Genomic DNA, 16,359 nt, shown 5'->3' on the forward strand with positions numbered 1-16,359 from the left:
GTTTCATAAATCACACGTGTGTCCTATCGTAAGATGAATCCTGCGCTCAGATCTGCACAAATTTCCACGCAAGATTGATAAATGAGGGCCAGTGTGTCAGAATCACGTAAGTGTGTGTGTATTAGTGTGTATTAATGTTGTGTATTGTGTGTAGTAGTAGTAAAGTGACGGCAGGTTGCTCATCTTTTAAAATATAAAAGTAACGCACAACAAAATTTAGGCGTTGATCACAAACAGGTGTGATCACAAACAGGTGCTGATCACAAACAGGTGTGATCACAAACAGGTGCTGATCACAAACAAGTGCTGATCACAAACAGGTGCTGATCACAAACAGGTGCTGATCACAAACAGGTGTTGATCACAAACAGGTGTGATTACAAACAGGTGTGATCACAAACAGGTGTGATTACAAACAGGTGTGATTACAAACAGGTGTGATCACAAACAGGTGCTGATCACAAACAGGTATTGATCACAAACAGGTGCTGATCACAAACAGGTGTGATCACAAACAGGTGCTGATCACAAACAGGTGTGATTACAAACAGGTGCTGATCACAAACAGGTGTGATCAGATCATCAGGACCCACCTGTGTCACACTACTACTGCACTGGTGATGATCAGGTCAATGTACCTGAAGAGTCTAAGTGTGAAGAAACTCAAACAGGTGGAGCCTCAGTGAGTCACACCTGTTTCTACTGTCATCATCTCATTGCCATGGAGACACAGCTGGTCAGAATCATATTAGTGTGTGTGTATTAGTGTGTAGTGTGTGTAGTAGTGTTGTGTAGTGTGTGTAGTAGTGTTGTGTAGTGGTGTGCAGTAGATCATAGATTGGGCCCAAAAAATCCAGCCCGACCCGGCCCGAGCCTGTGCACGTTATGTCCGGGACTGGCCCGAACCGTCCAATTAACTGTAATTAACGGCCCGAGCCCGATTTAAACCCAACATTTTTCAATAAGTTGGCTGTTATAATTAAGAGTATTAAACCACAAGTCTTGTTATTTGAATGACAGAAACATAGGATCTTAATGAATGGCACAACACGGGAGCATGATTATGTAATAAAACAGGTGTTTATTTTAGGATCCAGGTGGTGAAGGACTGTGCGCGCACAATGTTGCAACATTGTAACTAAGTTTGTTGTAGCTTTATGTGTCATACAAAGTGTGGTTTAATTTTATTTTTTATAATACTGTAGCGTCCGCCAGGACGTGTGGAAAGGATGATGCAGTTATTCTGCAGTTATTATTATGTACTGCAGGGTCGCTACAACACACAGCCCATAACATTATCAAATCATAGCTTTAAAAAAAACAAAACATCATATCTGACCAGGCATGGGCCTGTCGGGGGGGGTGGGGGGGGTGGGGGTGCTCCCGGCCCGACCTGGCTTGGGCCCGCGGGCCGGGCAGAGAATCTAAGCTCTAGTGTGCAGTAGTGTTGTGTAGTGGTGTGTAGTAGTGTTGTGTAGTGGTGTGTAGTAGTGTTGTGTAGTGGTGTGTACTAGTGTTGTGTAGTGGTGTGTACTAGTGGTGTGTAGTGGAGTGTACTAGTGTTGTGTAGTGTAGTGTAGTAGTGTTGTGTAGTGGTGTGTACTAGTGGTGTGTAGTGGTGTGTACTAGTGTTGTGTAGTCGTGTGTAGTAGTGGTGTGTAGTCGTGTGTACTAGTGGTGTGTAGTGGTGTGTACTAGTGGTGTGTAGTGGTGTGTAGTAGTGTTGTGTAGTGTTGTGTAGTAGTGTTGTGTAGTGGTGTGCAGTAGTGTTGTGTAGTGGTGTGCAGTAGTGTTGTGTAGTGGTGTGTACTAGTGGTGTGTAGTGGAGTGTACTAGTGTTGTGTAGTGTAGTGTAGTAGTGTTGTGTAGTGGTGTGTAGTGGTGTGTACTAGTGTTGTGTAGTCGTGTGTAGTAGTGGTGTGTAGTCGTGTGTACTAGTGGTGTGTAGTGGTGTGTACTAGTGGTGTGTAGTGGTGTGTAGTAGTGTTGTGTAGTGTTGTGTAGTAGTGTTGTGTAGTGGTGTGCAGTAGTGTTGTGTAGTGGTGTGCAGTAGTGTTGTCTAGTGTTGTGTAGTAGTGTTGTGTAGTGGAGTGTAGGAGTGTTGTGTAGTGTAGTAGTGTTGTGTAGTGGTGTCTAGTAGTGTTGTGTAGTAGTGTTGTGTAGTGGTGTGTAGGAGTGTTGTGTAGTGGTGTGTACTAGTGGTGTGTAGTGGTGTGTAGTAGTGTTGTGTAGTGGAGTGTAGTAGTGTTGTGTAGTGGTGTGTACTAGTGGTGTGTTGTGGTGTGTACTAGTGTTGTGTAGTGGTGTGTAGTAGTGTTGTGTAGTGGAGTGTAGTAGTGTTGTGTAGTGTAGTGTAGTGTAGTAGTGTTGTGTAGTAGTGGTGTGTAGTGGTGTGTACTAGTGGTGTGTAGTGGTGTGTAGTAGTGTAGTGTAGTAGTGTTGTGTAGTGGTGTGTAGTAGTGTTGTGTAGTGTAGTAGTGTTGTGTAGTGGAGTGTAGGAGTGTTGTGTAGTGGTTTGTAGTAGTGTTGTGTAGTGGACTGTATTAGTGTTGTGTAGTGGTGTGTAGTAGTGTTGTGTAGTGGACTGTATTAGTGTTGTGTAGTGGTGTGTAGTAGTGTTGTGTAGTGGTGCGTAGTAGTGTTGTGTAGTGGTGTTTAGTAGTGCTGTGTAGTGCTGTGTAGTAGTGTTGTGTAGTGGTGCGTAGTAGTGTTGTGTAGAAGTGTTGTGTAGTGGAGTGTAGTAGTGTTGTGTAGTGGTGTGTAGTAGTGTTGTGTAGTGGTGTTTAGTAGTGTTGTGTAGTGGTGCGTAGTAGTGTTGTGTAGTGGTGTGTAGAAGTGTTGTGTAGTGGAGTGTAGTAGTGTTGTGTAGTGGACTGTATTAGTGTTGTGTAGTGGTGTGTAGTAGTGTTGTGTAGTGGTGCGTAGTAGTGTTGTGTAGTGGTGTTTAGTAGTGCTGTGTAGTGGTGTGTAGTAGTGTTGTGTAGTGGTGCGTAGTAGTGTTGTGTAGAAGTGTTGTGTAGTGGAGTGTAGTAGTGTTGTGTAGTGGTGTGTAGTAGTGTTGTGTAGTGGTGTTTAGTAGTGTTGTGTAGTGGTGCGTAGTAGTGTTGTGTAGTGGTGTGTAGAAGTGTTGTGTAGTGGAGTGTAGTAGTGTTGTGTAGTGGTGTGTAGGAGTGTTGTGTAGTGGAGTGTACTAGTGTTGTGTGGTGTTGTGTAGGAATGTTGTGTAGTGGTGTTGTGTAGTGTTGTGTAGTGGAGTGTAGGAGTTTTGTGTAGTAGTGTTGTGTAGTGTTGTGTAGTAGTGTTGTGTAGTGTACTAGTGTTGTGTAGTGGTGTTGTGTAGTGTTGTGTAGTGGAGTGTAGGAGTCTTGTGTAGTAGTGTTGTGTAGTGGTGTGTAGTAATGTTGTGTAGTGTTGTGTAGCGTTGTGTAGTAGTGTTGTATAGTGGTGTGTAGTAGTGTTATGTAGTGGAGTGTAGTAGCGGTGTGTAGTTCTGTAGTGCACTAGTGTTGTGTAGTGGTGTGTACTAGTGTTGTGTAGTAGTGTTGTGTAGTGGAGTGTAGTAGTGTTGTGTAGTGGAGTGTAGGAGTGTTGTGTAGTGGTGTGTAGTAGTGTTGTGTAGTGGAGTGTAGGAGTGTTGTGTAGTGGTGTGTAGTAGTGTTGTGTAGTGGAGTGTAGGAGTGTTGTGTAGTGGTGTTGTGTAGTGGGCACACAGGCATGAAGGCGACTGTCTGACGTGCTGACGTATTGCGGTAAGCGAGTTGTGTCATTTCCGGTGTTTCTGTGACAGCATCTCTGTACTGCTCTGGTGAATTCTACTAGCCTGCTTTCTGCTTTCTCACTTCAGTTGCTTTAACATCTACTTCAAGTCTTAACCCACACTGGTTCTGTTTAAGCACTTACAGCTCTCCTCCTTTCTACAACTTTCTCGCTAATCTCTTAGCTGTTGTTTGCACGTTACTAGCCTTGGTAGCCTCATTAGCTCTACAGTTAGCGATGGCTTCTCCCTCTGCTCTTTCTTGCTCGGTGTGCCAATGTTGAGTTATGCCTCTGCCTCCTTTTGCGACAGTGGTAATTGTAATAAGTGTAGCTTATGCATCGGAGGCGAGGCTTAGTGAATTAGAAGCGTGGCTCCACACCATGGAAAACCATTCAGTAGCTGCGGTAGTTAGCCAGCCCCTTGTAGCTGGTGCGGAGCCACATAGCATAGCCTTAGCCTGTGCTAGCTGTCCTCCGGTAACTCCCGTACAGCCGGGAGGTTGGGTTACGCTTCGCCAGAAGCACAGCTCCAAGCCGAAGCCCACGGCTCACCACCAGCCTGTTCACGTTTCCAACCACTTTTCCCCACTCAGCAACACACCCTCTGAGGATAAAACTCTGGTTATTGGCAGCTCTATTCTGAGGAACATGAAGTTAGCAACACCAGCGGCCATAGTCAAATGTATCCTTGGGGCCAGAGCAGGCGTCATTGAATCAAATTTAAAACTGCTGGCTAAAGCTAAACGTAGATTCAGTAAGATTGTTATTCACGTCGGCGCCAGTGACACCCGGTTACACCAATCGGAGGTCACTAAAATTAATATTGCCTCGGTGTGTGAATATACAAAAACGATGTTGGACTCTGTAGTTTTCTCTGGACCCCTCCCAAATCTGACCAGTGATGACATGTTTAGCCGCATGTCATCATTTAATTGCTGCCTGTCCAGGTGGTGTCCAGCAAATGATGTGGGTTTCGTTAATAATTGGCAAACTTTCTGGGGAAAACCTGGTCTTATTAGGAGAGACGGTATTCATCCCACTTTGGATGGAGCTGCTCTCATTTCTAGGAACCTGGCAAATTTTATTAGTAATTTAAATCCCTGACAACCCAGAGTTGAGACCAGGACTCGGAGACACAGTCCTATACGCCTCTCTGAGCTTCTAGTTCAGTTACCCAGCCATAGTTTTCATAGTTGTATACAAACAGTGTCTGTCCCCCGACTACCTAAATTATTTAAATCTAAAATTAAACAAAGAGGAGTTGTGCATAACAACCTCATAAAAATTAAAACCTCTTCTGTGACAGAAAGACAAAACAGGAGAATTAAATGCGGACTGTTAAATATCAGGTCTCTATCGTCTAAAGCAGTGTTAGTAAACAAATTAATATCAGGTAATCATATTGATTTACTCAGTCTCACTGAAACCTGGCTGTGTCAAGATGAATATGTTAGTCTAAATGAGTCCACTCCTCCCAGTCATAATAATACCCACATTCCTCGAGGCAGCGGCCGAGGAGGGGGAGTTGCAGCCATTTTTAACTCCCTAGCCCTAAACCTAAACTAGATTATAATTAATTTGAAAGCCTCGTTCTTAGTCTTTTACATCCGACCTGGAAAACCTCGCAGCCACTTTTATTTGTTATAGTGTACCGTGCTCCTGGCCCGTATTCTGAATTTGTATCTGAATTCTGAGTTTTTATCAAGTTTAGTTCTTAAATCAGATAAAGTTATTATTGTAGGCGATTTTAACATTCATGTCGACGTTGATAATGACTCCCTGGCTACCGCGTTTATCTCATTATTAGACTCCATTGGCTTCAGTCAGGGTGTACATGAACCCACTCATTGTTTTAACCATACCCTCGATCTAGTTCTGATGTATAGAATTGAAATTGATAACCTAAAAGTCTTTCCACAGAATCCCTCTCTATCGGATCATTATCTGATTACTTTTGATTTCTTTTTACTCGATTACATGCCACTCAGCAACAGTTACTATACTAGATGTTTATCAGACAGTGCTGTCGCAAAATTTAAGGAAAAGATTACTCCGTCGTTAAATTCAATACCAAGTCCCTCAGTAACAGAGGTTTCCTGTACCGACTTTGATCATTTTGTCGATAGCGCCGTAGGCTCGCTGCGAACAACGCTTGACTCTGTGTAGCTCCTCTTAAAAAGAAGTTAAAAAAGCAAAGAAAGTTTGCTCCTTGGTATAACTCTCAAACCCGCAAGTTAAAACAAATAAAGTGAAAATTTGAAAGGAATTGGCGATTGACCAAACTGGAAGAATCTCATTTAATCCGGACAGACAGTCTCAAAACTTATAAGAGGGGCCTCCGCAACGCCAGAACAAACTATTACTCAGCATTAATAGAAGACAATAAGAACAACCCCAGGTTTCTTTTCAGCACTGTAGCCAGGCTGATTGAGAGTCAAAGCTCTATTAAGCCTTGTATTCCTTTAGCCCTTAGCAGTAATGATTTTATGAGCTTTTTTAATGAGAAAATTCTAACTATTAGAGGCAAAATTCATGACCTCCTGCCCTCAGATAGTACCTACCTAACCTCAAACACAGCTGTAAAACCTAATATATATTTAGATTGCTTCTCCCCAATTTCTCTTCAAGAATTGACTGCAGTGATTTCTTCATCTAAATCATCAACGTGTCTCTTAGACCCCATCCCAACTAGGCTACTTAAGGAGGTCTTTCCTTTAGTTAACACTCATATATTAGATATGATCAATATATCCTTATTAACAGGCTATGTACCACAGTCTTTTAAGGTAGCCTCTCAGGTTAACTCATATCGCAGCGGTGCCTGGACAGTGTGATGTGTGTGGTTGTGCTGCTGCTGTGGTCCTGCCAGATGCCTCCTGCTGCTGCTGTTATCATTAGTCATTAGTCATACTTCTACTGTTATTATACACATATGATTATTGTCACACATGTATACTGCCAGATAATAATACATACTTTCAACATATTGTTCCACAGTATTCAATTCAATTTTCAATTCAATTTTATTTATAAAGCCCAATATCACAAATCACAATTTGCCTCACAGGGCTTTACAGCATACGACATCCCTCTGTCCTTAAGACCCTCACAGCGGATAAGGAAAAACTCCCCAAAAAAAAAAAAAAACGGTAGAACCTCAGGAAGAGCAACTGAGGAGGGATCCCTCTTCCAGGACGGACAGACGTGCAATAGATGTCGTACAGAACAGATCAGCATAATAAATTAACAGTAATCCATATGACACAATGAGACAGAGAGAGAGAGAGAGAGAGAGGGAGAGATGCAGGTAATGACAGTAGCTTACAACAACATTAATGAAAGTAATAATATTATAGTTATAGTTCTGGCTACTGTGGTACAATATGTTGAAAGTATGTATTAATATCTGACAATATACTTGTGTGACAATAGTCATATGTGTATAATAACAGTAGAAGTATGACTAATGACTAATGATGGCAGCAGCAGCAGGAGGCATCTGGCAGGACCACGGCAGCAGCACAACCACACACGTCATGCTGTCCAGGCACCGCTGTGATATGAGTTAATCTGAGAGACAGTGGAGCACAAAGGCTCCGGAGAAGAAGCCGAGTTAGTGACATCCAGAATGGCCGAGTTAGCAAGATGCAGTAATAGAATATGAGAGAGAGAGAGAGAGAGAGAGAGAGAGAGAGGGAGAGATGCAGGTAATGACAGTAGCTTACAACAACATTAATGAAAGTAATAATATTATAGTTATAGTTCTGGCTACTGTGGTACAATATGTTGAAAGTATGTATTAATATCTGACAGTATACTTGTGTGACAATAGTCATATGTGTATAATAACAGTAGAAGTATGACTAATGACTAATGATGGCAGCAGCAGCAGGAGGCATCTGGCAGGACCACGGCAGCAGCACAACCACACACGTCATGCTGTCCAGGCACTGCTGTGATATGAGTTAATCTGAGAGACAGTGGAGCACAAAGGCTCCGGAGAAGAAGCTGAGTTAGTGACATCCAGAATGGCCGAGTTAGCAAGATGCAGTAATAGAATACGAGAGAGAGAGAGAGAGAAGGAGAGAAGGTGCCCGGTGTATTATAGGGGGTCCTCCGGCAGACTAGGCCTAAGTCAGCCTAACTAGGGGCTGGTACAGGGCAAGCCTGAGCCAGCCCTAACTATAAGCTTTATCAAAGAGGAAAGTCTTAAGTCTAGTCTTAAATGTGGAGATGGTGTCTGCCTCCCGGACCGTAACAGGAAGATGATTCCACAGGAGAGGAGCCTGATAGCTGAAGGCTGTGGCTCCTGATCTGCTTTTGGAGACTTTAGGGACCACGAGTAACCCTGCGTTCTCAGAGCGCAGTGTTCTGGTGGGATAATATGGCACTATGAGCTCTCTAAGATATGATGGAGCTTGACCATTTAGAGCTTTATAAGTTAACAGTAGGATTTTAAATTCAATTCTGGATTTTACAGGGAGCCAGTGCAGAGAAGCTAAAACAGGAGAAATATGATCTTGTTTCTTAGTTCCTGTTAGTACACGTGCTGCTGCATTCTGAATTAGCTGGAGAGTTTTTAAGGACTTACTAGAGCTACCTGATAATAGAGAGTTACAGTAATCCAGCCTTGAGGTAACAAAAGCGTGGACCAATTTTTCTGCATCTTTTCGGGTCAGGATAGGCCTAATTTTCGCAATATTACGCAGATGAAAAAATGCAGTCCATGAGGTTTGCTTTAAATGAGAATTAAAAGACAAACCTTGATCAAATATTACTCCGAGGTTTCTTACGGTAGTGCTAGAGGCCAGAGCAATGCCATCTAGAGAAACTATGTCATCAGATAAAGAGTCTCTGAGTTGTTTGGGGCCAAGAACAATAACTTCAGTTTTGTCTGAATTTAACATCAGGAAATTGGTGCTCATCCAATTTTTTTTCTTTAAGGCAGTTATGGAGTTTAGTTAATTGATTACTTTCTTCTGGCTTCATCGATAATACAACTGAGTATCATCCGCATAACAATGGAAATTTATAGAGTGATTTATAATGATGTTACCTAAAGGAAGCATATATAGAGTAAATAGGATTGGTCCAAGCACAGAACCTTGCGGAACTCCAAAACAAACTTTGGTACGTAAGGATGATTCATTATGAACGTCAACAAACTGAAAACGATCAGATAAATAAGATTTAAACCAGCTTAGTGCAGAACCTTTTAGGCCAATTAAGTGATCCAGTCTCTGTAGTAGAATTTGATGGTCAATTGTGTCAAACGCCGCACTAAGATCTAATAAAACAAGAACAGAGACGAGTCCTTTGTCTGAAGCAATCAGAAGGTCATTTGTAATTTTAACTAGTGCTGTCTCAGTGCTATGATGCACTCTAAATCCTGACTGAAATTCCTCAAATAAATTATTATCCTGGAGAAAATCACACAGCTGGTCTGCGACTACTTTCTCAAGGATCTTTGACATAAAGGGAAGATTAGATATTGGTCTATAGTTGGCTAACACCTCTGGATCCAGGGTGGGCTTTTTTAGGAGAGGTTTAATTACAGCTACCTTAAAAGACTGTGGTACATAGCCTGTTAATAAGGATATATTGATCATATCTAATATATGAGTGTTAACTAAGTAGCCAGAAGTATAACTATAATATTATTACTTTCATTAATGTTGCTGTAAGCTACTGTCATTACCGTCTGTCCTGTATCTCTCTCTCTGTCTCATTGTGTCATATGGATTACTGTTAATTTATTATGCTAATCTGTTCTGTACGACATCTATTGCACGTCTGTCCGTCCTGGAAGAGGGATCCCCCCTCAGTTGCTCTTCCTGAGGTTTCTACCGTTTTTTTGGGGGAGTTTTTCAGCTGTGAGGGTCCTAAGGACAGATGGATGTTGTATGTTGTAAAGCCTCTGAGGCAAATTGTGATTTATGATATTGGGCTTTATAAATAAAATTGAATTGAACTGAACTGAATTGAATTGAACTGAGTGTAGGAGTGTTGTGTAGTGGTGTGTAGTAGTGTTGTGTAGTGGAGTGTAGGAGTGTTGTGTAGTGGTGTGTAGTAGTGTTGTGTAGTGGAGTGTAGTGGTGTTGTGTAGTGGTTTTTGTAGTGTTGTGTATTGGAGTCTAGTAGTGTTGTGTAGTGGTGTGTAGTGGCATGCGGACTCACTCCACAGTCTTGCTCCATGGCGGCGGGTCGCTCATGGTCATGAACACACAGTTGGTCAGAATCGTCACCATGATGAACAAACTGAATAAAGTTTTGGTGTTAAGGAACAAAAACATCATCAGCTGATTGATAGGTAATCAATAACTTGCTGATCAAAGCTGCTGGTTTCACCAGCCAACCAGGAGGGAGGACAATGTGAGACCATAAAGGATATGAATGAACCAGGATCCTGATGGCGGCGGTGCGCAGAGGGTTGAAGGGACTCAACAGGTAACAGGCGGGTTCAGCGTTAAACCGGAAGATGACGTTTCCTTTGGCGAGCACGATGAACGTCTGCAAACAGAGACCGATCATTAATTATTGATTATCTGATTGATTATCTGATGACATCACTGAACACAATTAACGTCTGAGAACAGCAACCGATCATTGATTATTGATTATCTGATTCATTGTCTGATGACATCACTGAGCACAATGAAAGTCTGCGGACAGAGACCGATCATTGATTTTTGATTATCTGATTAATTATCTGATGACATCACTGAGCACAATGAACATCTGAGGACAGAAACCGAATATTGATTTTTGATTAGACCTTCTGTGATTGGTAGAAAGGATCCAGCTCCTCTAATGGGGTGTTGAGAAGCTCAGGGGGCGGTTCTCCATAGATGAAGGGGAGGGGCTTCCCAGCCTCCAGGTCACTGGCTGGTTTAGGAAGATCTTCATCTGCGATCTGCCAATCAGAGACACTTGAGCACAGTATATTGATTACTTGTTCTCAGTGTATTGATTACTTGTTCCCAGTATATTGATTACTTGTTCTCAGTGTATTGATTACTTGTTCCCAGTGTACTGATTACTTGTTCCCAGTATATTGATTACTTGTTCCCAGTGTATTGATTACTTGTTCCCAGTGTAGTGATTACTTGTTCCCAGTGTATTGATAACTTGTTCCCAATATATTCAGCACTTGCTCCCAGTGTATTGATTACTGTTCCCAGTGTATTGATTACTTGTTCCCAGTGTATTGATAACTTGTTCCAAGTGTATTGATTACTTGTTCCCAGTGTATTGATTACTTGTTCCCAGTATATTGATTACTTGTTTCCAGTGTATTGATAACTTGTTCCCAGTGTATTGATAACTTCTTCCCAGTGTATTGATAACTTGTTCCCAATATATTCAGCACTTGCTCCCAGTGTATTGATGATTTGTTCCCAGTGTATTGATTATTTGTTCTCAGTGTATTGATTACTTGTTCCCAGTATATTGATTACTTGTTTCCAGTGTATTGATAACTTGTTCCCAGTGTAGTGATTACTTGTTCCCAGTGTATTGATAACTTGTTCCCAATATATTCAGCACTTGCTCCCAGTGTATTGATGACTTGTTCCCAGTGTATTGATTACTTGTTCTCAGTGTACTGATTACTTGTTCCCAGTATATTGATTACTTGTTCCCAGTGTATTGATTACTTGTTCCCAGTATATTGATTACTTGTTCCCAGTGTATTGATTACTTGTTCCCAGTATATTGATTACTTGTTCCCAGTATATTGAGTACTTATTCCCAGTATATTGATTACTTGTTCCCAGTGTACTGATTACTTGTTCCCAGTGTATTGATAATTTGTTCCAAGTGTATTGATTACTTGTTCCCAGTGTATTGATTACTTGTTCCCAGTATATTGATTACTTGTTCTCAGTGTATTGATTACTTGTTCCCAGTGTATTGATTACTTGCTCCCAGTGTATTGATTACTTGTTCCCAGTGTATTGATTACTCGTTCCGAGTATATTGATTACTTGTTCCCAGTATATTGATCACTTGTTCCGAGTTTATTGATTGTTTGTTCCCAGTATAATGATTACTTGTTCCCAGTGTATTGATTACTTGTTCCCAGTATATTGATTACTTGTTTCCAGTATATTGATTACTTGTTCCCAGTGTACTGATTACTTGTTCCCAGTGTATTGATAACTTGTTCCAAGTGTATTGATTACTTGTTCCCAGTGTATCGATTACTTGTTCCCAGTATATTGATTACTTGTTCTCAGTGTATTGATTACTTGTTCCCAGTGTATTGATTACTTATTCTCAGTGTATTGAGTACTTGTTCCCAGTATATTGATTACTTGCTCCCAGTGTATTGATTACTTGTTCCAAGTGCACTGATTACTTGTTCCCAGTGTATTGATTACTTGTTCCCAGTGTATTGATTACTCGTTCCGAGTATATTGATTACTTGTTCCCAGTGTATTGATATCTTGTTCCCAGTGTATTGATTACTTGTTCCCAGTATATTGATTACTTGTTCCCAGTGTATTGATATCTTGTTCCCAGTGTATTGATTATTTGTTCCCAGTATACTGATTACTTGTTCCCTGTGTATTGATTACTGTTCCCAGTATATTGATCACTTGTTCCGAGTTTATTGTTTGTTCCCAGTATAATGATTACTTGTTCCCAGTGTATTGAACACTTCTTCCCAGTGTATTGATTATTTGTTCCCAGAGTATTGATCACTTGTTCCCATTGTATTGATCACTTCTTCCCAGTATATTTATTACTTGTTCCCAGTGTATTGATTACTTGTTCCCAGTATATTACTTATTCCCAGTATATTGATTACTTGTTTCCAGTGTATTGAGTACTTTTTTCCAGTGTATTGATTACTTGTTCCCAGTGTATTGATCACTTGTTCCCAATGTATTCAGTACTTGTTCCCAGTGTATTGATTACCTGTTCTCAGTGTATTGATTACTTGTTCCCAATTTATTCAGTACTTGCTCCCAGTGTATTGATTACCTGTTCTCAGTGTATTGATTAATTGTTCCCAGTTTATTGAGGACTTGTTCCCAATATATTGAGTACTTGCTCGCAATGTTTTGATTACTTGTTTGCAGTGTATTGATTACTTGTTCCCAGTATTTTGAGTACTTGTTCTCAGTGTATTGATCACCTGGTCGCAGTGTATTGATCACCTGGTCTCGGTGTATTGTTTACTTGTTCTCAGTGTATTGATTACTTGTTCTCAATGTACTGATTACTTGTTATTCACATCTGATAGCTGATTGATGATTTATACCTCTATGTTCTTTTCCTTTCTTCTTTGTCTCTCCTTCTCCTCGACTTCATGACATCGTTGGATTTCTTCCAGCGAGGCCGGTGTGAAGCGTCTGAAGACCTCTGAACCGACAGGGGGCAGCAGATGTGCCATGCTGGCATCATGCAGGTCTGCCCAAACTCCACCGTCTCCTAGCAACTGCCTTCTGTGTGGAGAGGAGGGGGGTACTTTAAGTTTACCTGACACTGACACACAGGTGAAGTAACATTAAAAACAATTGTTATTGTCCATGAAAACAAACACTGGTAGAAAACAATCAAACACACAAATAGACAGCCACTCAAACTCGTTAATTGTTCCTTTTTGACTGGCTGCTGCACCTTCTGCATCACATGCTGCTTTGTTTTTCTTTCACTGTTGTATGTTTAGATCATAAACGGACCTTTAACCTTTTTAGTCTTCTGACCTCAAAGTGCTTTTGACACCACAGAGTCACGTTTGTCATCTTTAGTCTCTGTTAAAGTCCTGAGTGCATCCGTCCACGGCGAGGGACAGACGTCATCTTTAGTCTCTGTTAAAGTCCTGAGTGCGTCTGTCCACGGCAAGGGACAGATTTCATCTTTAGTCTCTGATAAAGTCCTGAGTACGGCTGTCCACGGTGCGGGACAGACATCGTCTTTAGTCTCTGTTAACGTCTTGAGTGTGTCCGTTCACAGCGTGGGACAGATGTTGTCTTTAGTCTCTGTTAAAGTCCTGAGTGCATCCGTCCATGGCGAGGGACAGACGTCATCTTTAGTCTCTGTTAAAATCCAGAGTGCGTCCGTCCATGGCGAGGGACAGATGTCGTCTTTAGCCTCTGTTAAAGTCCTGAGTACGTCTGTCCACTGCGAGGGACAGATGTGATCTTTAGCCTCTGTTAAAGTCCTGAGTACATCTGTCCATTGCGAGGGACAGATGTGTGTTTGGATTTACAGAAAAGCATCATCTGAAGAAAACTCAGAAACATGATGATTCTTCTTCTGTGATGTCTTTGTGGACATTTATGGTCGACGGACATCAGAGAGGACGAGAAGTCACACTGAATGATGTGTTGACAGACTCTGATTCAGGTCCTGCACAAACTGTGTCTTTGTATTACAGAACAGAGGGACAGAGGGACGCCAGAGACATACAGCAGAAGGACATCCTTTATTTTAAATCAAACAGTCCTCTGAAGCTCGCTCTCTTTCAGATTCATTTTAAATGTGTTTGTTTTAAGAACTTTATCAACTCTGCTTTTGACATGTGCAACAAAAATAAACATAAATGTGTAATAACAACAACAATAATAATAATAATGATGATAATAATGATTATTATCATTATTATTGTTATAAGTGTTGTGGTGAGTGTTGAAATGTTAGAATAAAAACATCTACTACAGTCAGTTTGGACCAGCACGCACGCAAACACACACACACACACACACACACACACACGCACACACACACCACGTATCCGGTGTCTTTAGCGTTGCCACGGTTGACCCCACCCATGTGTTGCCATGGCAGCAGCAGCTGTTGCGAGTCATCAGTTTGACCCTCTGGTTTAAAGTTACAGTCACTATGATGACCCAGCTCATTCCAACACACACGCACACACACACACACACACACACACACACACACATATCATTCCCCTCTGTGTTCCTACATGATTTCTTTCAGCCCCTCCTCACCTCCTCTGATCAACCACTGACCTCCTGGTTTCCTCTCCTTGTGTCCTCCCTTTGCTTCCTCTCCTAGTCTGCTCTCCTTGTTTCCTCTCCTAACCCTACAAAGAATTTCAGTGGGCTCGTTGGTTTTAAATGTGGCAAGCAAACACTGCCTGATCAGCTGAGTGGCTCGCCATACCTCCATTTGGCTTGTTTGTGAGAGCGCCACAGAGACAGGAAGAGAAGGTGGGCAGAACACTGTGTGACTCGCCGAATGACCAGTAACATCAGTGCGTCACGAATCACCCAACATCAAGGTATAGCAACAAATAGTATCAATCAATCAATCAATGAGCACCAGACCCTGGTCAGAATGGTGGACAGTATTTTTCACTCCTTGAGATGAAGGACAGATTCAGTTTATATAGGTGAGGTCACCTGAGGTGTCACTGCAGCTTCAACATCAACATCCCCTCCCTGTCTGTCTGTGTGTCTGTCTGTCTGTCTGTCTGTCCGTGTGTGTGTGTGTCTGTCTGTGTGTGTGTGTGTGTGTGTGTGTGTGTGTGTCTGTCCGTGTGTCTGTCTGTCTGTGTGTCCTTCTGTCTGTCTGTCTGTCTGTGTGTCTGTCCTTCTGTCTGTCTGTCTGTCTGTCTATGTGTGTGTGTGTCTGTCTGTGTGTCTGTCCTTCTGTCTGTCTGTCTGTCTGTCTATGTGTGTGTGTGTCTGTCTCTCAGCTTGGTGTGTCTGCTGGTTCCCACAAATATTAGGCTTCAGGCAGCTAAATACAGCAACACACACACACACACACACACACACACACACACACGCTCGTTTAAACCAACAACATGAACAAACTGGCTCCGCCTCCTTACACAGCAGCATCACTCAGTGACCTCATCTTTTGTCTCCATGACGTATTTTCTCATATAAACTCAACGGTTTAAATTTAAAACATCACAACCCAAATGATTTAATGTTGTTTTATAAGGAAAAAAATACATGAATATACAGACTGAATAAACAGACGTATATTCTGTAGTTTTCCCCCGTTAAAGGTTTTTTTGGGGAGTTTTTCCTGATCAGCTGTGAGGGTCCTAAGGACAGAGGGATGTCATATGCTGTAAAGCCCTGTGAGGCAAATTGTGATTTGTGATATTGGGCTTTATAAATAAAACTGATTGATTGATTCATTAGTTGGGGCAGGGAGGGTGGAGATCTCAGCGGGAGCCAAACCACCAATTGTCTGATAAGTGGGCGAGCCGCTCGACCTCCTGAGTCACAGCCGACCCACTTTAGGACAGACTGAAGCCTTTTGTAATACATCTGCTTCATGTGTGTGATATTAAGTGTAAAGTTTCACAGCACAGTGACAAGCTCATCTGGGTTTGAAAAAAATGATAAAAACAGAAATAATAAAAACAAAGTTAAATAAAAACAATGATCCAGAGTTTAATGTGTTGTTTGTTCGTGTGAGATGATCTGAGATGTGTTTGTAGAGATTTAATCACATCAGTTTGACATTAACTGTGAAAACTTTGTTAACTGAACTCCAGCAGGCTTCTGAGTCATATCATTCTGGGTGGAACCAGCAGAGACCACCTCCACAGACGTGCCACTGTACTACACATGTCACAATCAATCATGGGAATATTTTCATGTGATC

At 41.7% G+C, this 16,359-nt stretch overlaps 1 protein-coding gene across 4 annotated transcripts in view; it reads right to left on the bottom strand.

Annotated features, from left to right (window-relative positions):
* scn4ab (sodium channel, voltage-gated, type IV, alpha, b) overlaps nucleotides 1-16,359 on the bottom strand; it is a 104,094-nt gene that overhangs the window by 69,050 nt on the left and 18,685 nt on the right. For all 4 annotated transcript variants that reach the window (XM_078161776.1, XM_033645880.2, XM_078161774.1 and 1 more), the window contains exons 2-5: nucleotides 13,025-13,208; nucleotides 10,532-10,669; nucleotides 10,148-10,266; nucleotides 9,934-10,023 (exon numbers count right to left, since the gene is read on the bottom strand). In XM_078161776.1, coding sequence (XP_078017902.1) covers nucleotides 9,934-10,023; nucleotides 10,148-10,266; nucleotides 10,532-10,669; nucleotides 13,025-13,156 — 479 coding nt within the window. In that variant the 5' untranslated portion in view covers nucleotides 13,157-13,208. The remainder of the gene's footprint in view (nucleotides 1-9,933; nucleotides 10,024-10,147; nucleotides 10,267-10,531; nucleotides 10,670-13,024; nucleotides 13,209-16,359) is intronic.

Source organism: Epinephelus lanceolatus, chromosome 18 (genome assembly GCF_041903045.1).
Source record: "Epinephelus lanceolatus isolate andai-2023 chromosome 18, ASM4190304v1, whole genome shotgun sequence".
In the NCBI taxonomy this organism is placed as follows: Eukaryota; Metazoa; Chordata; class Actinopteri; order Perciformes; family Serranidae; genus Epinephelus; species Epinephelus lanceolatus.